At 34.5% G+C, this 21,243-nt stretch overlaps 5 protein-coding genes and 2 long non-coding RNA genes across 18 annotated transcripts; 3 read left to right on the forward strand and 4 right to left on the reverse strand.

The window, feature by feature from the left end:
- Nucleotides 1-52: 52 nt before the first annotated feature.
- LOC114875176 (vacuolar protein sorting-associated protein 52 homolog) lies at nt 53-3,295 on the reverse strand. The gene is made up of 9 exons (XM_029185159.2): nt 2,952-3,295; nt 2,712-2,887; nt 2,252-2,636; nt 2,008-2,190; nt 1,783-1,908; nt 1,532-1,716; nt 1,373-1,457; nt 1,107-1,310; nt 53-1,021 (listed from the first exon to the last, which is right to left on the reverse strand). The coding sequence occupies exons 1-9, from the start codon at nt 3,183-3,185 to the stop codon at nt 596-598; spliced, it is 2,004 nt and encodes a 667-aa protein (XP_029040992.1). The 5' UTR covers nt 3,186-3,295; the 3' UTR covers nt 53-595.
- Nucleotides 3,296-4,043: 748 nt separating this feature from the next.
- On the forward strand, nt 4,044-6,905 carry LOC114875229 (X-ray repair cross-complementing protein 6). The gene is made up of 9 exons (XM_029185279.2): nt 4,044-4,440; nt 4,557-4,728; nt 4,791-5,229; nt 5,303-5,393; nt 5,465-5,702; nt 5,782-5,943; nt 6,029-6,262; nt 6,379-6,569; nt 6,646-6,905. Exons 1-9 carry the CDS (start codon nt 4,276-4,278, stop codon nt 6,754-6,756), a joined length of 1,803 nt encoding a protein of 600 aa, XP_029041112.2. The 5' UTR covers nt 4,044-4,275; the 3' UTR covers nt 6,757-6,905.
- LOC114875244 lies at nt 4,989-5,505 on the reverse strand. The gene is made up of 3 exons (XR_003789225.2): nt 5,407-5,505; nt 5,151-5,282; nt 4,989-5,081 (listed from the first exon to the last, which is right to left on the reverse strand). It is a non-coding gene; the product is annotated as an uncharacterized LOC114875244 (long non-coding RNA).
- On the reverse strand, nt 6,885-14,659 carry LOC114875233 (antichymotrypsin-2-like). 8 transcript variants are annotated; one of them, XM_029185308.2, is made up of 14 exons: nt 14,522-14,659; nt 14,176-14,318; nt 14,003-14,104; nt 11,290-11,384; nt 10,283-10,478; nt 9,719-10,033; nt 8,949-9,641; nt 8,393-8,511; nt 8,120-8,299; nt 7,838-8,048; nt 7,550-7,764; nt 7,317-7,496; nt 7,114-7,249; nt 6,885-7,044 (listed from the first exon to the last, which is right to left on the reverse strand). In XM_029185308.2, the coding sequence occupies exons 8-14, from the start codon at nt 8,483-8,485 to the stop codon at nt 6,887-6,889; spliced, it is 1,173 nt and encodes a 390-aa protein (XP_029041141.1). In that variant the 5' UTR covers nt 8,486-8,511; nt 8,949-9,641; nt 9,719-10,033; nt 10,283-10,478; nt 11,290-11,384; nt 14,003-14,104; nt 14,176-14,318; nt 14,522-14,659; the 3' UTR covers nt 6,885-6,886. The 8 variants fall into 8 exon arrangements, with proteins under 8 accessions (XP_029041141.1, XP_029041144.1, XP_029041139.1 ...); XM_029185311.2 differs by having other exon boundaries at nt 8,949-10,033; nt 11,300-11,384; XM_029185306.2 differs by having other exon boundaries at nt 8,949-10,033.
- LOC114875241 (FK506-binding protein 4-like) lies at nt 11,450-17,859 on the forward strand. Its single transcript, XM_029185325.2, has 6 exons — nt 11,450-12,535; nt 12,869-13,345; nt 16,712-16,998; nt 17,060-17,281; nt 17,346-17,633; nt 17,710-17,859. The coding sequence occupies exons 1-6, from the start codon at nt 12,184-12,186 to the stop codon at nt 17,857-17,859; spliced, it is 1,776 nt and encodes a 591-aa protein (XP_029041158.1). The 5' UTR covers nt 11,450-12,183.
- Nucleotides 17,527-19,082, reverse strand: LOC114875243. Of its 4 annotated transcripts, none has more exons than XR_006829629.1 (4): nt 18,990-19,082; nt 18,603-18,736; nt 17,837-17,989; nt 17,527-17,618 (listed from the first exon to the last, which is right to left on the reverse strand). It is a non-coding gene; the product is annotated as an uncharacterized LOC114875243 (long non-coding RNA). The 4 variants fall into 4 exon arrangements; XR_003789223.2 differs by having other exon boundaries at nt 18,603-18,857; nt 18,990-19,072; XR_003789222.2 differs by having other exon boundaries at nt 17,535-17,618; nt 17,831-17,989; nt 18,603-18,857; nt 18,990-19,072.
- LOC114875234 (methylglutaconyl-CoA hydratase, mitochondrial) lies at nt 19,038-21,170 on the forward strand. Of its 2 annotated transcripts, none has more exons than XM_029185314.2 (3): nt 19,038-19,320; nt 19,683-20,481; nt 20,541-21,170. In XM_029185314.2, the coding sequence occupies exons 2-3, from the start codon at nt 19,739-19,741 to the stop codon at nt 20,698-20,700; spliced, it is 903 nt and encodes a 300-aa protein (XP_029041147.1). In that variant the 5' UTR covers nt 19,038-19,320; nt 19,683-19,738; the 3' UTR covers nt 20,701-21,170. The 2 variants fall into 2 exon arrangements, with proteins under 2 accessions (XP_029041147.1, XP_029041148.1); XM_029185315.2 differs by lacking the exon at nt 19,038-19,320 and adding an exon at nt 19,383-19,406.
- The last annotated feature ends 73 nt before the right edge of the window (nt 21,171-21,243 follow it).

Here is a 21,243-nt window from a genome sequence, read left to right on the forward strand (position 1 = left end):
AAGCACTAGTCTCTAAATACCTTATTTCTATAGGGATAAAAATCTCTGCGACTATTAAAAGAATAAATTTACTGATTGAAAAATTGATACAATTTGCCATACATGTTACCCAAATATACAAAGTGAAGATAATGGGACTTTGATCAAGGTATATGTGTATATGTATAGAAAATGTAGAGAACTAATTTATATAACATAGATGTATGTTATCTACTCGTGCGTTGCATTCGCTCAAATGCAAAAAGTTAATTACTTAATTGTATAGAAAATACCATTATTAGTATTACTGTAGTTTTTATTCTTTTATAAATAAACATTCAGTGTTTTTCACTGCCTAATACATTTCATTATTGTTTATATTGCACTAATACACTAAATTATTTACAAATATTTACTATTATTCGTTCGAGGAAAAACCTTTACCAAGAAATTTTATATTTTCTAAACTGTTATCTATTACTTATTCCTTTATATCAAACTTGTTGAAAAAATCAACATTGTTTAACATATTATGCTTACTGTCATGTGTTTACGTTAAACATATAGCAATAATGAAATTTATGGTAAACAACAATAAAATTGTTGTTCGACTATTTTAATAATTCGTTTTGTATTTCTTAATTTCTCTCATTATATGATGAATATTAGTCAACTGAGTTCGCGCATTTGGCGGTAATATCTTGTGAAGTCTGTTGTAATATTGCACTAATTGTGTCATTGCACGTTGAAACAACGCTGTTCCCAGTACCAGACTGGGAAATGATTTCAGCACCTCGCGATTAATTTCTTCTAACGCCCTTTTCCAATTATTTGTAAAAGACTGTACCAGCGCTAATGCTTTTCCCTCTTGTCTTTTTAAATCATCTGCTTGATCTTTCTCGGTTAAAGCTTCTGATTCTTTCACTAATTGTATTATACCACCAAAGTATGGACTTAAAATTTCCTCAACGTATTCCGAGGAACGTGCATTTAATTGATCCCGAAAACTTTCAGCCTCTTTTGAATTGTCTCGGGTTCTTTCCTAAATAGTTGAAATTAATGTTGTCTGATATTCTCTCTTATTGTAAGTAATTAAAAATTATAACAATTTAAATTTAATTTCTTACCATAAAAACACCAAGAACCAAATCATAGTTATTAATGAGGAAAACTAATTGTTGAGTTCTATCAGGAAACGTAGCTGCCATTCTTAATAAGAAATATTGAACAGCTTCCCTTAATTCTGCTAATAACTGTGTCGCCCCTTCGCAAGGAAATCCCTCGACTACACTAACCATTGCAGCACTAAATTCAGCATATCTTCTTGTGATCTATAAATAAATTTTTGAGAATAAAAAATTAATCCTTCTCGAGTATAATGTTTCAAACTTACATAATGTGGTCCAGTTTCTCTGGTTAATTTTAACGGATCACAATCCTTTATACTTTGAATATTTAACTGGAAAACATATTCAAATCTGAAACATGCAAGTAATGTTACATTCGTTAACTATATTTAAAATTACATATATTAGTACATTCAAATAAATACCTAGGCCAAATTACTGATGTCATATTATCCCAATACTTATCCAAAGCCGGCACCGCTCTTTTATGACAAGTTAATTGATAACGCATCACTAAATGTAAGCAAAGGAATAAAGCAATTGTATCATAGCAATCATCCACAAAAGATTGCAAATTTTTCACCATCAAGTTTAATGTCTTTCCCATTACCTATTGGAAACACATTTATTATTATTAATTTAATTGAAACTACATAGAAAAATTGTTTTATTTTACCTGATTAAAAATATCCATTGCTTGTGCACCACGAACTTTAAAAAATTCAGTTAAAAACAAGTATTCTCGACAAGCATTATCTACTAAAGCATACTGTTCGCTTCTGAAAAGAGCCTCGTAATGATACTGTTGAAATAAAGTACATAATTAAATTTTGTTAACTTCTTGAATAGCTAACTATAATTTTGAATAATTCTTAGAACAAAAATCCATAGATACACATACTCTTGTTTTTGTGGCAGTATGAGGCACAATTATAGGCGCTTCCAATTGAGAATTTAAAACATCACCTCTGCTACCTATAGAAAATACAGTACCCCTGTGTTTTAATGTAGTTTTGTGAAAAATCCCTCTTCCCACGTTATCTTCAACTCCCATTAAATCATCTTTAGTTGCTCCTTCCTCAAACTAAAAAATATTTGATAAGCATCAATAAATGTAGTTCTTTGTTTAAATATTTTACTGTTACCTGTAATTTCATTAATCTTGAAGAATATGATTTAAAATATGAATAATATATTTTACTCATTGTGCTAATATATTCTCCACAAATTTCTTCCGCTACGTTTCGTTCGTTCGCTAAAACAAACTCAAAAAAGAATTTGTATTTCAGCATATTATTCTGTGGCACTTGATAATTTGTCATCGGTTTCCTGCACTTATAAATTTGTTCCAAAAGATACGTTCTGATCTTTGCCAAAGCTTTCATTTTTAATTTCTCTAATATATCTTTCACGTCTAAACAAGATTTTGCTTCTTTAAAACTTTGCTCCTTTACAAAATTGATTTTATGATTTAATGTTTGCAGTTGGGTCAAAAATTCTTTTTCCGTTACAGGACAATCCATAATTCCTCTGTGTATATTAAATTACATTATAAATATAAAACATGTCAATTTATGTAAGTATTTATATAAACATCATTCTTACGCTATAAGAGCTTCTGACACTGTCATATCCTCTATAAACTGGCTGAGAGGACCTCTAATTATCTGTCTGTTAGACAACTGTTGACTCATTGCTACAGATTTACGTTGGAGATAAAGTATTTCTGAACTAATGCTCCCTAGATCTAATTGAAAATTCATCAACATTGATTCCATTTTCTGTAAGAAAAAAGTAATTGTAATAAATTCATTTTTACCATTATGATCGTAACTGAAGTCTGACCTCTAATATATTATCGCATGCAGCAATTTGATTATGAAGACTGGCTATATTTTCACTCTCTTTAATGTAGTCCTGAATAGATTTATTTTCGACTTCCTTTAATTCCTTTTCAATTTGTCTGGAATATTGGCGTAAATCTGTGCCAGTCTTTAAAACATCTTGGACAACATCATCTCCAAGATCCTGAGGCATTTGAGCCTCGTTATCATCAAAAATATCTATTTCACCCGACATTTTACCACACCTACGGTATCTCAAATTAATTTAATTATTTTCATTAAATCTATATTGCACGTATCATTTCTGTTTATATTATTCAGTGATTACAAATACTATACTCATTGCCGACATTATGGCATCAGGGGTGCCAGGGACCCCAAAGCATCAATTAACTCTGCATACCGACCTACCATGCGGGGTGCCAAGGACCCCGAAGTATCATTTAACTCTGCATACCGACCGACCATCGGGGTTCCAAGGACCCCGATTGCAGCGCCACTAGCGCCATCTATCGGGAAATTGCGGAAACTACTTGTCGAGTAGTTTCACCCACTTTCGCATAGATGGCGCAACGGTCGATCGTAAAATCATTCCGGGGTTCCAAGGACCCCGACTGCAACGCCACTAGCGCCATCTATCGGGAAATCGCGGAAACTACTTGTCGAGTAGTTTCAGCCATTTTCGCATAGATGGCGCAACGGTCGATTGTAAAATTATTTTTGGGGTTCTAAGGACCCCGATTGCAGCGCCACTACCGCCATCTATCGGGAAATTGCGGAAACTACTTGTCGAGTAGTTTCAGCCACTTTCGCATAGATGGCGCAACGGTCGATCGGAAAATTATTTCGGGGTTCCAAGGACCCCGACTGCAGCGCCACTAGCGCCATCTATCGAGAAATCGCGGAAACTACTTGCCGAGTAGTTTCAGCCATTTTCGCATAGATGGCGCAACGGTCGATTGTAAAATTATTTTTGGGGTTCTAAGGACCCCGGTTGCAGCGCCACTAGCGCCATCTATCGGGAAATTGCGGAAACTACTTGTCGAGTAGTTTCAACCGTTTTCGTATAGATGGCGCAATGGTTGAATTTGAGATTTTTTTACTATAAAGGGTTTAATTTTGCAATTAAACTGTAATTAACGTTTTAATTTGTATGTTAATTGAAAATTGGTATAATATAATGATATATAAAATCGGCCGGTTGTCCACTTGCACTTAAAATACCCGCACATCAATATTCTAATCAGGGTTTGAATCCACCATTGATCTTTTTTCCTGAAGAAACATAAACGGCTAAATTTGAGCTTTATTAATTAAACTACAAAATGTCATTCAGTGACGAAGATGTGGAAACTGAGGAAAGTGATGAGGGAAATTTTAAAGACCTTTATGGTGTGCGAGATGGGGTACTGTTTGTAATTGATGCGACACCTCCAATGTTTGAAAATGATCCAGATGAAGGAACTCCTTACTTTTTACAGTGCATTAGGGTAAAGGAATCATTTATATTATTTTACAGCTAATGTATCTATAGATGCATTTATTATTAATATCTAACATTTATTACATTCTATATTTATATTTTATAATCTAACACTTAATTTAGCAATACAAAGAAGTTCTCAAACAAAAATTGGTATGGTGCAGACAAGATTGGATGGGTTTAATTCTATTTGGTACTGATAAAGGGGATACAAATTCAGGAACAAGACATATTTTAACCCTGCAGAAATTAGATGTTGTTTCAGTGGGTGATTTAAAAGAAATAATGGAAATAGGTAAGTATTTTTATCATTGTAAGTAATGAAATAGTAAAATAATTTTGAAATAACTTGTTTAGACGAAGGAGGCAAGTGGAAATATTACAAAGATATTGCTTCTACTACAGCTTATCCATTACACGATGTTTTATGGGAAGCAGCAAGAGTATTTAGGTCTGTCACTGTTACTATGCCAATTCGGAAAGTACTTCTTTTTACATGTCAAGATAATCCACCAGTGACTGATAATGAAAAACATAGAATAAGAGTAAAAGTACAAAGTTACAATGACATAGAACTTCAGTTATTTGTTGTTGGGCTGGGTGAAAATTGGAATCATGATGTCTTTTATAAAGATTTAGAAATGCTATCTGAAAAAATAGATCCTGATGATTATGAGAGAATGTCTTTAAGAGATATAGTGCAGCAAATAAAATTACCGTCTAGGAATATGGCAAAACTCCCTTTGAGACTTGGAGAAAATGTGAATATAGATGTTGCTCTTTGTAATCTTTGCGTGTAAGACAGAGTTTTATTCAAATTTCTTCTATTTCCTTAGAATTGTATTAAATCTAGAAAACAATTGTTTCAGTAAAACAGAATATTTGAAAAAGAACAACATAAGCAAAGCTACAAGTACTCCATTAACTTCATGCACATATTTACAAATAGCCAGTGATGGAGTATGTATTTTACCATAATATCTCTTCTTTTGTGTTACATTTTTTCAATAACTTTTCTAATCTTAACGTAGGGAGAAGCAGGAGATGAAGAAAGCAAAGAGAGAGCATCTCCTGTTTTAGAAATGGATGTTCAAAAATATCTAACGTTTGGTGGTAAAAATATATTTCTTACACTAGCGGAAGAAAGGACTTGGTGTACAATGCGAGAACGAGGCATTGATTTAATTTGTATAAAACCTATTTCTTATCATCCATTGTACCACTTTGGGCCACCACATTTTGTCATACCTGTTAAAAAGAGTAATAAAGGTAACAGTTAGTTACAATTTCGATGAATTATGAATGTCAGTATATAAATAATATTGTATAAATTTGGATCTATTTTCAGATAAAAATTTATTATTTGGGGCGTTACTTCATAAATGCGATGCAAGAGATTTAATGATAATATGTGCAGTGTCAATACGAAAACATTCTTCACCCATTTTATACACTATGATACCACATACTAGAAGAGGAGGATTTTATTTATATAAAATACCATTTAAAGGTACTTGAAAGATATACAAATTTAATTTGCACATCAATTTTCTGTGAAAACAAGAGAAGAAACAATCTTTCATCTTTTTTCCTAGAAAATGTTCAAAAGCTTAATGAATCTAATCTGTCGGATTACATATACGATGATAATGAAAATCCACCTCCAACCAATGCAAATGGTATTGAGTTATTCGAAAAAATGATAAATAAATTAAACATCGAATATAATCCAGATTTGTTTTCAAATCCTAAACTTCAAATTCAACAACAGACTATAGAAACATTAGCCTTACAATTAGAAGAAAGTGATCCCCCACCTGATACTACACGTAAGTTTTATTTAGAAAATATTAATAATACGTATTTATTATTTTAACGAATAGAAACTGTAACATAACAAAGCAATAATAATATTCACTTACATATAACTAAAATTTTATTCCAGTTCCAAACACTGAAGAGGTACGGGAACGGGTAAAAGACTTATTGGAAGAATACAATGAAATATTTAATGAAGAGACTGATAATTCAAGGGTTGAACCGGCCAAGAAAAAAAGTAAAAGTGCTGGCACAGCAGGAGAAAGTACTGCGTTAGAAGATACAAATAAAATCCGAGAGCTTGCTATGAATGGACAGGTATAATAATAAAAACATTATTAGTAATTAAAATTTATAGTAATACTAATAATTGAAGATTTACTTACTTTCACAGATACAAAAGTTCACAGTACCTCAGTTAAAAAACATATTACAGAAGTTATGTTTAAAAACATCTGGTAAAAAAGAAGAGTTAATAAATAGAATTAAGGAACATTATAAGTGAAGCATTAAAGATATTTAACGCAACAATTACGTAACTGGTTTACGAATGGAATTGAATATATATATTTTATATTTGTGCATATATATTTTATAAGGGAAAAGCGTGTACTTTGGTTAAAATAAAGTGTTACTTATAACTCGTCTTTTTGAGATGTGACTTTTATATCTCTCACATTTCCAATGAAAAGTGGTATATTATTTTGTTTATGCTCAATTATAAACATGAAAGGCCGATCGACAATGAATTCTTCCGGTAAGCTTACCATTCGACAAAATCTCATATTAGTAACTAAAATAAAACCACATGAATTTATATAAAATGTGAGGTAAATATATCCTTCATTTGAATGAAATATACCTGTTGCGGCTGCAGCTTCGGTACCTGTTTCGTCAACTTCTATTATCGCTTTATGCAAAATTTTGCTAACTTTCAATGGTTTATTCGAAATGCGATTGAAATTGGCATTATCTTCAAACATTTTATTTACGTGGAGCTAAAATTGATAACACATGAAGTATAATTCTTTTATGAACTTAATATATGTGAAATGTTATTCATACCGTACGTAAAATAGTTTCCAAGTCTACGGTAAACTCTATTTTAAATTTTGGAAGGTATAATTTGACTTCTCTATTCGATCGGGAGACATTTTTAAGTATTTCCAATGAAAAATTACTTTGCAAATTTGTCAGACCATCTGCTTCGTCGGGTAATATTATTGTCATTATGATATCCATATTCTGTAAGATATAGTGTAAGTTTTTGATGTATAATATTAAACATTTGAACGCACCTTGTATGGAATTTCAATAAACTTTGCATGCAATGTTGGTATTTTACCATAATTGTAGTTGGATTTATTAACCATTGTTGGTACTAATTTTTTTTTATCTTTAGCAACATAGAATTCTCTATTCTGTGTCTTTTGCTTATCAAACATATGTAACCAATTACCATTAAAGTAAATTGCATTTATTAGTACCAATTTCGTATCCTCGCCGATATTATCTGTATCAAAAAAATTACTTCTGTTATATTATGATACATGTTTCTTGATTTATTATACAATAAAAATATTCACCTGAAGATACAAGATCTGCTATTTTATCATTTGTTTTTGATTTAATCCACGTGTTGATTTTCATAGCTGCATCTTTACTGTGCTTAAAGTCTATACTCATAATTTCAGATTGATAAGCTTCTGCTGCTATTGCTGAAAATTCTGTGTGTAATTCAAATCCATTTTGAATACATACCGCATTTGCAATATATAATTTAACTGTTGTCAGCTCCTTATAAGGAAATAAATTATTATTATATTAATTTTTGTTTTTAACACAACCCAATTAATACAACTTCTTACATTCAGTTGAGCTATTAAAGATTTATACGCATCTTGTATTAAATCCTTATAATGGTAACGAATACCATTGATCAGTTCATCAAAAGTTTCAGCTTCTGCTCCATGAGAGAGTAAGGATAATATCATATGGATACTTAGAGGTGAACTAACAATATTTTTATCATTAGTGGCAGATAATTCCTAAAATATAAATACATTGCTTATTTTATTACTTATAATATAATTAATAATAAACAGACTAACTATATCATAAATTGATATACTTTTACCCACTTTATAAAAATCTGTTGTAAAGTCATTGCAAGAAACAGAGAGATTTTCATGCATATTGTTTGTACAAGCTGGAGATGTACATGACTGTGCCATTGTAGTTGTAATAAATATATTTAAAACTAGGAGAAAATTACTTTAATTAATATACTGGATTATCCTAAGGATTAATAATTATAACACAGTATATATATGTATATTTCATGACAATAAATGAACAATAAACTATTACCTATAAATATGAAAAATATCATTGTTATTATAAGATAAGACTGTACAAAGAATACTACATCTAATTAATACTACATAATAAATTAATTATTTATGTAATAATTTCAGATTTTATAGATGGATTTTAGAAGAGGTTAAGTACGACTGGAGTCGTTCAAATCCGACTGACAAAAGTTATCTGTCAAAAACTAAATCAGCTGTTGAATAATACAAAAACAAACCGCAAAACATTATAAAACTGAAGAAACTCTAACAATACAATGCTTATCATTCGAATTTCATACTGAAATTAAACTTTATATATTATTTTTTAAATACGTGTCAATACCTCTGGAATTTCCTTTATCCTTGAATCCTAGAATATAATTCTCTCGATGCGTGGATGCGCAGTTAGCAACAGTAAATTACAGACCAACTTAAGTATTTAAAAATAAAAGCGATTGTATTTATATTTATATGATAAGAAAATTGTACTTTGTTTACTTATTTATTGTAGATAACATTAATTTCATACTAAAACTTAAATTTTATAATAGAATTAATATTATCTATAATCCTCTGGTTTGAAGAAAGTTATAAATAGCGTTCTCCAGTTATAATTAAAAATGCTTATCCAGTAAATTCTTTTCCATACTGTACATATTAAATGTTATAATTTTAAATTCAAATATTTCTATTTTGGCGCGGTTGGTACCAAGCCGCTTGTGATACAACCACCCTAAAATCAATTTACTTTTTTATTATTCGAACTACGCTGGGTGATTCTACTGGTTGTAACTGTACAAAAAAATCTGAATAGCTATAACACGTGTATTTTTGTATCTGAAAGTATTGCGAATTTGAATTTTCAATAAGACCGTACAAGCACACAATTCGGGGGCAATACATTCTCGCTCATTCAATGAATAATGAATGACATTCTTGGGGCGAATGACACAGTCAAGGATTCCAGCGTGGAACAATTCACGCATGTTAGCTTTTACCATCTCCAATCGATGTACTTTTTTTAAAAATCAAATTTCTAAAAAATTGTACATGTTAGAAGAAATTACAGAGAATCGCTTTTATCCTACTCTTGTTCCCTACGACGGTTCTTACCTCTTCGTTACTCTCAATTTCTAGTCCTTTTTTTTACAGAGAATTTCTATCATTCTATCTCTTTGTTCTTCTTCCATTACACGATCATTAATAACAGCTCTCACCTGTTGCATCCTCTATTTCTCTGTTTCTCCTTTTTACTTTCTCTTTCAATTTTTCATCTCGTCATCGCCTTTCTTTCTTTTAATTTCATCCGTTCTTTCTTTTCTTTCCTTCTGCTATCTTCCTCTCTTCTTCACTATCACTCTTCCTCGCCTTTCTCTGCCGCTTCTTCAACAGGTACCGGATGGTCCAGGCAACTGGGCCAAGGTATGTCTAAAAATGGTAAAAAATATCAAAGTCATTACCAGAAAAAATTAAATGAAATCAAATGGAGTACTAAAGATTTCAAGGTCAATTTCGTTATTCCAAATTACAATTGTACATTCGTTTAAAGGTCTGTCGACGCATCTTGGTATTCTCTACAGAAAAGTATCCAAGCTATTCGGGTCGAAGATCGATAGATCCAAGATACAGTTTGGTCCAGACCCATGGGACACCCTGTATATATATGTACATACTTACGACGGTCGTATACACGAAAAATGTGTTCGTCAGTCGCAGCACACATCCTGATTACTAATTCACGAAGCGGCGGACTACTTCCTTGGCGCGTTGTGACACCAAATCCCATATTCCAATCGAATGGAGAGTCGACGACGGACACGGTGATCCTTACGGACTCCCGGATCGCATAAAATGCTGGCCAAATGCGCGAACACTGGACAGAAATCGGAACGTGAATAAACGAATAGTTTCGATTTGAATATCTTTTGACAATAGAATTGGGCATTGTCAAATAGATTGCGAGAGACAAGGATAGATTCTATATCTTATCTGTCGCAAACTATTTAAGACGAAAGGATACAGAGAGTGGGAAGGACACCATAGCTTCCCTGAACATCTCTTGTCTAACTTGTATAGAGTTGGGTAATATCGGCTCGGTCAGCTGATCATAATACTGGACGGCGTGGTCCACCTAGCCGATACAGAGCGTTCCGCCGCGACGTGTTTAATAATTTATTACAAAGTTGACAGAAGCTACCCAAGAATGAGAGTCGGCTATTTTGTAGAGCAAACATCAAGGAACGTAACAATATTTTTCTTAGCACACCCTGTACGGTGATTTGAAAATCAATGACGAAAAAAGCACATATACAGTGCACGCAGGTGAATCAAATTCGTTTCTAATGTGCTAGAAAGTTACCGTTTGTCGCATCATACGAAAGTGCACTAACGGATGCGATTAGAATGCTCTTTACAGCACGACTTTTACAGCAAATATAATTTACAGCGTTAAAAATTGTGAAATGGTAAAAGAATGTAAGTAAAAAATCTGATAACTCGAAGAATCCGATTCAACGGATACGAGGAATATGATCTATCTAGTTAGAGCGAAGAGGAAGCTGCCTGGTATTTACAGTTAGACGATCGCTCCAGCAATCAGGCGTTGCTTTCGCTCCTTGTCCTCAAACAGAATTCCGGATTTTCGTTCACCTGAAATCGTACCTACCGCCCATGCGTTCACATACCTCTACGTACTTTCGATTAAATTTGCCAACTCCTCGCTCTTCGTCTAAACTATTCGCGATATTACATGACGGCTATCGTCCATCGTTGCGAATACCTAAAACAAATATTTCAAATTAGATAAGGAAAAAAAAATGGATCTCTATGAAAATTCAAAGGTCACCGAAATATATTGGGGGGAATACTTTCCCTTTGGAGAAGCTGTTTTAAAATGAATGATTTTATCTAGTTAGCTTAAAATATTAAACGAATTACTGTTAAAATTAATTAACGTACTGGGTGGTTCATTAGTGGTGGAGCGCATCGGTTCATTTACGAACGGTGGAACGCGCGTTCTCAGGAGAGGAAGAAAAGGCAATGAGCCACGTGGAGAAGACGAAAAAGGTGTAGTACACGATCGGGAAAGAGGACGACGAACGAGAACGAGTGCGGTGGAGGTAAGTCGGTATAAAAGGGTCGTGGCGAGCCGTCTCGTCTGTTTTAACACTCTGATCGGTTAGCTTGGTGGATCAGACGCGTGGATCGAACGGTCCGATCATCCTAGACACGGGTCACCCGGTGCTCCCTGATACGAAACAGGACATTCGTCGAAAGAAAGAAAGAAACGAATTGAGAGGTGAGTCGAAGGGACGTTGACTCCGTGATACCCTGTTCGATCGTGGCAACCCCTTAATTCCTGGATATCGATTCGTGAATTGGTGAACAACCGGAAGTTCCTCTTCAAGGAAACGATGTTCTCTACGAAAAAAAAGTTTCGTACCGATTAATCAGTGACATTGTGTACAACGATAGTGGACTAGCTGCTCGTGTGTCGACACCTTGACATTCAATTGTGACCGATCGATCGATACTTCGAATTCAATTCGAATAGCGATATCGTCGTTTGTGAAGTCTGAATGAATCTAATAATAAAAACGAAAAATTTCTTTATTTCTTTTTCTTTTTTTTTTTGTAGAACAATGAAGTTTGCGATAGCATTGGCGGTGCTCTGCTGCCTGACAATCGGGGCGTTCGCACTACCAACGGCCAAGATATCCGAAGAGAAAACGTTGAACCGTAACGTGGTTGGAACGCAAAGGCAAGCGGTCCAACCACCTGCGGTCAGCGAAGACGAGGACGACGACGACGACGACGACGACGTGGATTTCGATATCACGGGTGACGACGACGACGACGACGACGAGGAGGAAGATGACGACGACGACGACGATTCTGATTACCTGGAACGTTTCATCGAGGATATATTAGGTAAAATAACGCCTCTACTCTATTTCGATAACGAAGGTACGCGAATCGACAAGTACAGCGACATCGCAAACGTTAGCCGTTATGCAAACATCGAAACTTCCGGTTAGGCGAACAGAGAAATTCTGACGCGTAACGGTACAAAATATTTCAAACTCACTCGAATTAACATAAATCGACGGGGATCTCGGTTCGAAAAGAATTTCTACGCGCTACTTCCTTTGCATTGACCTAGATCTCGAAAGATGAATTATAACTGCGAGTAGTTTTCGCGTTATCATCTCGTCGTTGAGCTACTTATATTCCGTAAAACGAATAATCGACAAATGATTGCAGGCGAAGAGGACGACGACGACGACGACGAGGAAACGAGCGCCGTAGTACCCGTTGCCCCAGCATCGCAACCAGCCGTCCAACAAATTCCGGCCGCTGTCGAAGCTGATTTAAATGCCGCGGCTCAAGAAACGGAACAGGCGGCGGAAGTTGCGGCCGAGGCAACGGGGGCGGATAACGAATCGACCGGTGCCGAGGACGAAGAGGGTAACACGATCGCCGAGGGTCAGGCGGCCTCCAACGTACACGAGTCGACTTTGGAAGTTGCGGAATCGGTGTCGAATCCTGTCCACGTTCCCGCCGTGTCCACCAACGTGGCCGACACGGAGGATGATGATGACGACGATGACGACGACGACGACGAAGACGTCGATCTCGTTTACACCGAGGAGGAGGACGAGGACGAGGACGAAGACGAGGACGACGAGGATGACGACGATGTCGACAGCATCACTGACATCGCTGGCGCCAGACAAGCACGTGAGTTCAAGAGAAAGAGCAAGAAACACAGTTTCAACGGGCATAAACACGCGCGTAAATCTCGCACGCGTGCTACACCCCCCTCCTCGAAGGCAACCGTCTAACGAGGAGGAGGGAAACGAGCGGGAAGTCGCGAACAATCATTCCTGACAAATCTGCTCAACTCCTATCGCTCTTTTCATCGCTGCGAAGCAGTCGATGCTTCCTCTGTCGTTCGAGAGCTCGGTTAAGCTTATTAACGTAATCGTTGCCGAGAAGTGATCTTGCTTTTTTTTTTTTCTTTTAATATATATTTTGATACGTCCTGTATAAAGTACGATTTCTCTACCGGAGAAAAGTCTTATTTTTGATCGGTTATCTGATTTATGAATTTACGAAAACATGATTGGAATGGTATGATAGAAATCAAGGTAACAAGTAGACCGGAAATAAAACACTAACGTCGCCATTCCAATTAGCAAGATACCAATCCAAGGCAACGAACGCGCGAACGCATGAAAGTTAAGTAAACGAGCAAATATAACGTGGTCGGAATAAAAAGGCTTTCGTCTGTGATCCATTTTATTTTTGCTCGTTTATGCCTCGGCTTCTCGACAATCGGTTCACGAATGATTTCATTTCAGAAATATAACCTAACTAAATTTCAAAATAGCTTACCGCTCTTACGGCTAACAGAACTTGCGCACTTTGAAAATGGCAAAAGGTCCAGGACGATTGATGCTGTTCGACGAATTTCATTCTTCTCATCGAGAAATTATCCTGAAATGAGTATTTTCATATTTCATTTTGTTGGTCCAACAGAGGGCTAAAGTAGATTAATTAAAACGAACCGATGGGAGCGTCAACGTTCGAAAAATTCTTGATCGATCTTTGAATCAATCGAGACTTTCTTTCTCTCTGCTAGCCAATTTATTGCTTTTCGTTTGAAACGTGCACGCTCAAGACACTTAGATATGGATAGCAGTAGTAGTAGCTGTAGTAATTTAATAACGATAATATTTATTCTATTTTTAATGTTTATTTATTAACATCGATATCTTTAATCTTTATTCATAATCATTTGCATGTCGAACAGCATAGTAAAATTCGAAAACGAATATGAAGGGAATTGTACATAGCTAAAGTATTCGAAACTCGCGTAAGAACAGCAATGGAATGAGAAATAATTCAAAGTACCTGCATTTCTTTCGCTGACTACAAAACGAAGAGGTTACCTTATATTCATTTAATAGTACAGTGCTGTCCACAAAAAGGGACCGTTACGCAGCGCGGTGTTCCCATCACAGGCGTCGGCACGCGACTGCCCCCACGAGACTGCGCAGCATGCGCGGAGAGTGAGTGCGCATGCGCGGATAACGCGATGGCAGCTTTCCCGCTACTTTTCATATTTTGAATAGAATTTATTATATTATGTTTCTATTGACTTCAGAAAATATTTTAAATTGATTCTTATGGGTAGATCTAACAAACTGAGCTTGAACGTGATAAATATCATCAGTACACAGTTATATATATGTATATAAAACTAAGCAGACAGCACCGTATTATTTTATAAGATGCTTTATACATCCGCCTCAAATTTTTATTTCTTTTTCTCTATTTTTCAGCGAATTTCACTTTAAACTGCATGCATGAAAAGTAATTATAAATATTGGACGTTAATGCGAAACGAAGGAAAGGTACTTTGATGGTGTGAGATAAATAGTATTGAAAGGTGCTTTGGCTTGGTGACCTCACGTCACGTATTTTCTTTCTTTTGTCGAAACATTTGTAAAAAAAAAGAACAATGAGGGATTCCGCGTGTTTTTATGTAAGAGTGAGAGAGAAACAGAGCCACGAATAACAAAATAAGCGATTCGGTAACTGGCCACTTATTAACGCAATCTTTTTTAATTTGAAATTGATTGTTTTCATTTTAAAAACACATCTTTGAAAAACCATGGCCAAATACGGTGTCGCTTATTTCATTGTAATATAACGTTTCTGTTTAGAAAAAAAATGCTTGTACAGAGGCATTGTCCATTCTGGATTGCAAAATACAGATAATTTATTGTTTTTACAAAAAAAAAAAAACTTGTGTATTGACTTTTATTTCTAACACCATCGTCCAAAGGATAAGTTCTCTTTTCCTATTCTCACCGAGATTGATTTTCTTCTCGCGAAATATACTGTTCGTTTCATTTATCATTCGATGCGTGATGTGTTGTCACTTAGCTTTTTTTTAACCCCTTCGCAGCGGTTGCTTCTCGTACAAATGCAGAATTATTAATTAGAACTCTAATTTTAACCCTCGCTCGTAAAGTGGAAAAATTCGTGTACCGTAATACATTATTGCGAATGGATTTATCGCAAAATTATCTTATTTCTTTCAAATACTTTTTTCTGTAACTTTCACGATATAAATAATGATGCATTTACGATTTCTCAATGCTTCTAGAATCGTCATTTGATTAATGAGAATCATACAATTCTGAAATATTGAAACTTGGAAAATTCCAAGACATTTTGAAGTCCAGAAAGATTGAACGTTCGATGATCCCTTGATATATCCACGTTCGAAACCGAAGCTATCGTTAAATGTAATCGGGGAATAATGAAACCGTGATCGATCGCCGACAGGTTGACGAGGAAAATTGTATCACACGATTTCTGATCGAGGACGAGAAACAGCCATGACTTTGGCTGTGGGTCAGGGTCGCGTACGGAACCAGATTTTTCTACCGCCACTCACGTTCACGCTTTTACACGTTGGGTCACTGGCCTGGTTTCCGTTTTGGTTCCGACTTGCTCGGTGAAAGCTGAGAAAAAAAAAAAAAAAATTTCTACCGACGCGATGGTCACACCTTTGCTGGACCTGGCCGTTCCAAGTCCTGTAGAAAGTTAATTGACCTGGACTTCTGAGCATCTAATTAAAAGTCCTGCCGCGTTCTGTCGCGCGTTTACGCGTGGAAAGCCTACCCAGTCTCGGTACTGTAATGTTTCATTGGTATTTGAAGAATCGATAGAAAACCCTGATGGTTTATAACAATTTGATGATGACACGAAGAAAGTGGCTGAAACAAGATCAACGAACGGGGAGAGTTTTTAGGTACCTTATCCATACGTGTTCACTCAGACAGGTCTGTAGGTGAAGAGAAACGGGTCGTGACACAGATCGGATACCAGTTTGGCTTTACCAAAGGATTCCGATATACCGTTAACATTGTCGCTCTTTCTTACGAACTTAATTCATCGAGGTCGGCACACGGAAGTTTTTCTCGTCCATTCATCGCATACCTTAACGCCACTTTGTATACACTCCGTTTCAAAATTAAATCGCTCGCACGAAGTGCATACGAATTGAAAAGATATTATTATATGTTTCAGGTGGCATGCGATCGGATTCGAGCAGCGACGTATCAGCGATCTACGTGGCAAAATACAATCGTTTCGTCGATAACATCTTGGAAAGGATAAATAAAATCTTGCGCAACAATTACGATCCGGTGACGGTGAAACTGACCAATCCAAATACTAGATCAAAGACGAACAAACAAAAGAGCAAAGGGAAATTGAAGAAGAACAGCAATAAGAGCGGGACAAAGAAAAGCGGTGTCGATAAAGTAACGATTACTACCGAGAAGATCGCTATGGATCTTCTTGAAAATACACAGGTATAATATACGTCTGGTAGAAGAACGGAATCGTTGCTAATATGATAATAATGATTTACAGAAAACTTTGGAGAATACCGAAAACATCACTGCATCTTTGAACGCGATCGAAAAGGAGTCACTCGCAACTACCTCGTCCGATATTGGGAACAGATCTATAATGGAATCCGCTACAAAATCTACAAATCGACGCACGTCTGGTACAGGCAGTAAAAAAACGAACAAAAATCGAGGTACAACAAAAAACAAAACGAAGAATCAAGTAACAAATAACAAAAATAAGGTAAGCATTAATGTGAGAACAAAGAACGAATAGTTTGGTTCGATAAATAAAATTGAATCCACAGGCGAAGAAAGCTAAGCCAAAAGCACGGGCAACCCTTTACGGACTCGCGAGCCTTCAAAGATCGGGTGATGTATCGGTGAACATGATGAGCGATCACACCATGATAAAGACAAGATTCACGCTGGGTCCTCTTATATTAAAAGTTGAAAAGGAATTTGGTAGAACGGCGAAGAAAGAACTGAGAAGCGCGACTGCAACCACCGCTGAGATGTCTGGAAAATTGAGTCTTCGAGTTCTTCACGGTGGCGTTGCTACCCTCAATTCTATTCGAGTTCTGCAACCAAAACAAGTGTGTTAATAACCTGATTTATTGTATTATTTAGTATATCGTAGTTAGAAAATTAATTGAATTTTATTTTAATTAGGTGCGAGTGGAAAGCACGGACGATCACGACAGAACACGTGAATTTGTATGGAAAAGATCTTCCCACATCGCTCATTTGGTTTCAGAGAAATTATCGTTAGCTACAAAATCAATGCTCCGACCTCCACCTGTTACAATTACTTCCGCATAAAATTTCGTCGTTCAGCTAATCTACCCATAAAATTGAACCATTTTTTAAATTACTGGAAAATGGTTCTTTTCTATGGCAGTCCTGTTTCTTACTCTTCAAACCAATGGTACACCATTGCATCTTGTTTAATCTGAAACAATAAACAATTGGTTTTAGAAGAACATAAAAGAAAAATTAAGATAAGATAAGATAAGATAAGCTGATCAAAGAAAATGCCTTTTCATTTCAGGTCAACATCAGATATTTATTTATTTATTTATTTATTTGTAATAGTTTCTACGAATTCTTTGCAAAGTCAGAACTTTTTAATGCTGCGATATTTTATTATTATTATTTGCATGTAAATTATCTTAGATAATGCGTGACAATTGAGCTTACATTTAAATATAATAAGTTAAGGTATTTAATTTTATTATATGTGTTAAACAATCATTTAATAAAATGGCAAAATGAAATATTCGGAAATATGAAATAATTTCATTTTTCAACTGATTATATTTTTTTATTCTACTTAAATAACTGATAAATGCTAACTATTTTTATGCTCATTTTTATCTGCGCTTTTTTTCTGCCATGGTACGTTTTACATATCACGCACTTGTGATAATTATATTTCTTTTTTTTTTCATTTTATATTTCCTTTTTTATGGTAAACACACTATTCTGATTTTACTTTATCTCATTTCATTTACATAATTATGTAATCACATATAACCACTTTTAAATGAAACTGTTAGACTTACTGTATATCGCTTTCATTCCTTTTTCCACGATGTCCAGATACTCGAAAAGATTTTTAATTTTATCATTAAATTTTCCTTAGTCATAAATTGTTTTCTTTGTTTTCTTAATTATCCTAAAACAACCCCAGTCATTCCTATCAAATTTCGAATCATTATCTATCGTACGTGATGTAGTCGTTAATGATACATACTTTTTGTTCGTTTTATCATTTATAAGATTATTTTAATCGGATCACTGAGAATTTTAGGATAAAGCTGGATCGCATTTATATTCATATAAAAATTTAAATTTCTCAATAATGTATATATATATATATATATGTATAATTAAAAATAGTTTATAAGATATTTGAAAATGTTTTTCTTTTGATTCTTTTAATTACTTACGTTTCATAAAATTGACCCAAATAGAAAATCGTATCATGTATACTGCTATTTATGCCTTATCAGTGTGCGTATAACGCGCGCTATATAAATACACGTATAACATCAATAAATCGCAAAGTATAATTTTTTTTCATTTTTCAAGCAGCTAAGTAGTTGCTTCTGCGACGTCGTCACGGAGGTATTGAAAGCTGAGTTGAGGTTACTGCATTATGTTTGAACTTTCCTTGAGTCTCCCTTCCACAAATAATGTGATGTTATTGGCAAAACGCGACGGTGCATAAAGTCCAAGGAGTCGCCTCATAACATTCCTTTACTGTTTGGAAAAAATACGGTATTTATTTATTTTTTTTTTAAATCTACCGGCATTTATTAATTGATTTGATTAATTCTTACACAATCTGAATTTTTCTATCATAGGTACTCTTTCTTTCTATTTTTATGTTTCAATTAGATAATGTAATATATTCGAAAAGAAACGCAAGTCATACTAACTCATATCAACGTTATTTACAAATAACCATTTGTTAATAATTTTACATTCATTTACTTGAATAAACAAAATTTTACTTGTGGTATTTTTTTATTTTTATACTTATGCATATAAAATTTCAATTTTTGTAAACAAATTATATTGTTTATTGCAATTTGTATATTCTTATGTCATACATTTTAATAATGAAAATTGTTTTTCAGATTGCACTTGCACAGGACTTAATTCGGTGAAAAGCTACATATAATTGCTTTACATAATGGGTCCCTTAACGACAAGTGCCAGACATGTTTTTCACAACATTTGTAAAACTGCTGCGAAGGCAATGTCTACAAATGTAATGTTAAATCCAAAAGATGAACCAAAGGAAATAATACTTAAATATTTGGATGGAAAGGACAATGGCATTGCGGTACTGGGACTGAATCGGCCAAATGTTTGTAATGCACTTGGAAAGACTTTAGTTAATCAGTTAACCGATGCTATTTCTTCCATGAAAGAGGATACAAAGTTGCAAGTATTGATTATTCGCAGCATGGTACCAAAAATTTTCTGTGCTGGTGCTGATTTACGAGAAAGAACAATAATGGACACTACAGGCACTGCCCAATTTGTTTCGTGCTTAAGAAACATGATGAACAACATAGAATCTTTACCGACCCCAGTGATATCTGCCATAGATGGTGCCGCATTAGGCGGAGGATTAGAGCTTGCTTTAGCCACAGATATTAGAGTCGCAGCATCAGAAGCTACAATGGGTCTTGTCGAAACAAAATGGGCAATTATTCCAGGCGCCGGTGGTACGCAACGACTTCCAAGAATAATCGGACCTGCTAAAGCAAAAGAACTCATTTATACTGCACGTTTAATCGACGGTCAAGAAGCGATGAAAATTGGTCTGATAAATCAAGTAGTTCCACAAAATAAAGAGGGGGATGCTGCTTATCAGTCTGCTTTATCTATAGCCAGAGAAATTTTACCCAATGGACCGCTTGGAGTAAGGTGAGTACGAAGTATAAATTACCCTGGCTTATACATATCTTATATATATTTTGTTTTAGAGTGGCAAAAACGGCGATATCAAAGGGACTTCAAGGATCTATCACCGATGGGCTTGAAATTGAGGAACAATGTTACAATGAAATTGTACATTCAAAAGACAGACTCGAAGGACTTGCAGCATTTGCAGCAAAGCGTATGCCCGTTTATCAGGGAATGTAAACACAGAAAATTGATGGGCATTATGACTTACGCTTAAATGACATATCGAAAACGTGCATTTTAATACTGATATTAAAAGCTGGGAACATGCCTCTTTTTTTACAATACATTATCATGTTACAACTGACTTTCACGTACATATAATTATATAAAGTCAATTATATTTACATTTGGAAAAACAGTTACAGAAATAACGTTATATAACTTTTACCGTAATTTACAATTTTTAATAATTTTTTTATGTAATTTACATTAATTCTAAGAAAAACAATCTGTGTCATGTTTAATATTTGGTTTTATATATTTTATACTAATTGTTATTGTTGATGTATATGTACATATATATAATATATATGATTTTATTTTTATAAAATAAAAGCGTTTGTAACAAATGAAAATTATGCTGATTTTATTTAGATTCCAAATATTCATTGCATAAAATACAGTTAATTTTACTTAGGAAATATATATTTATTTATAAAGATTTCATTTGGGAATGATAATTTATACAGTAACTATTAAAAATGAAATGTCCAGTGATAA

Source organism: Osmia bicornis, chromosome 8 (assembly GCF_907164935.1).
Source record: "Osmia bicornis bicornis chromosome 8, iOsmBic2.1, whole genome shotgun sequence".
Taxonomy (NCBI): Eukaryota; Metazoa; Arthropoda; class Insecta; order Hymenoptera; family Megachilidae; genus Osmia; species Osmia bicornis.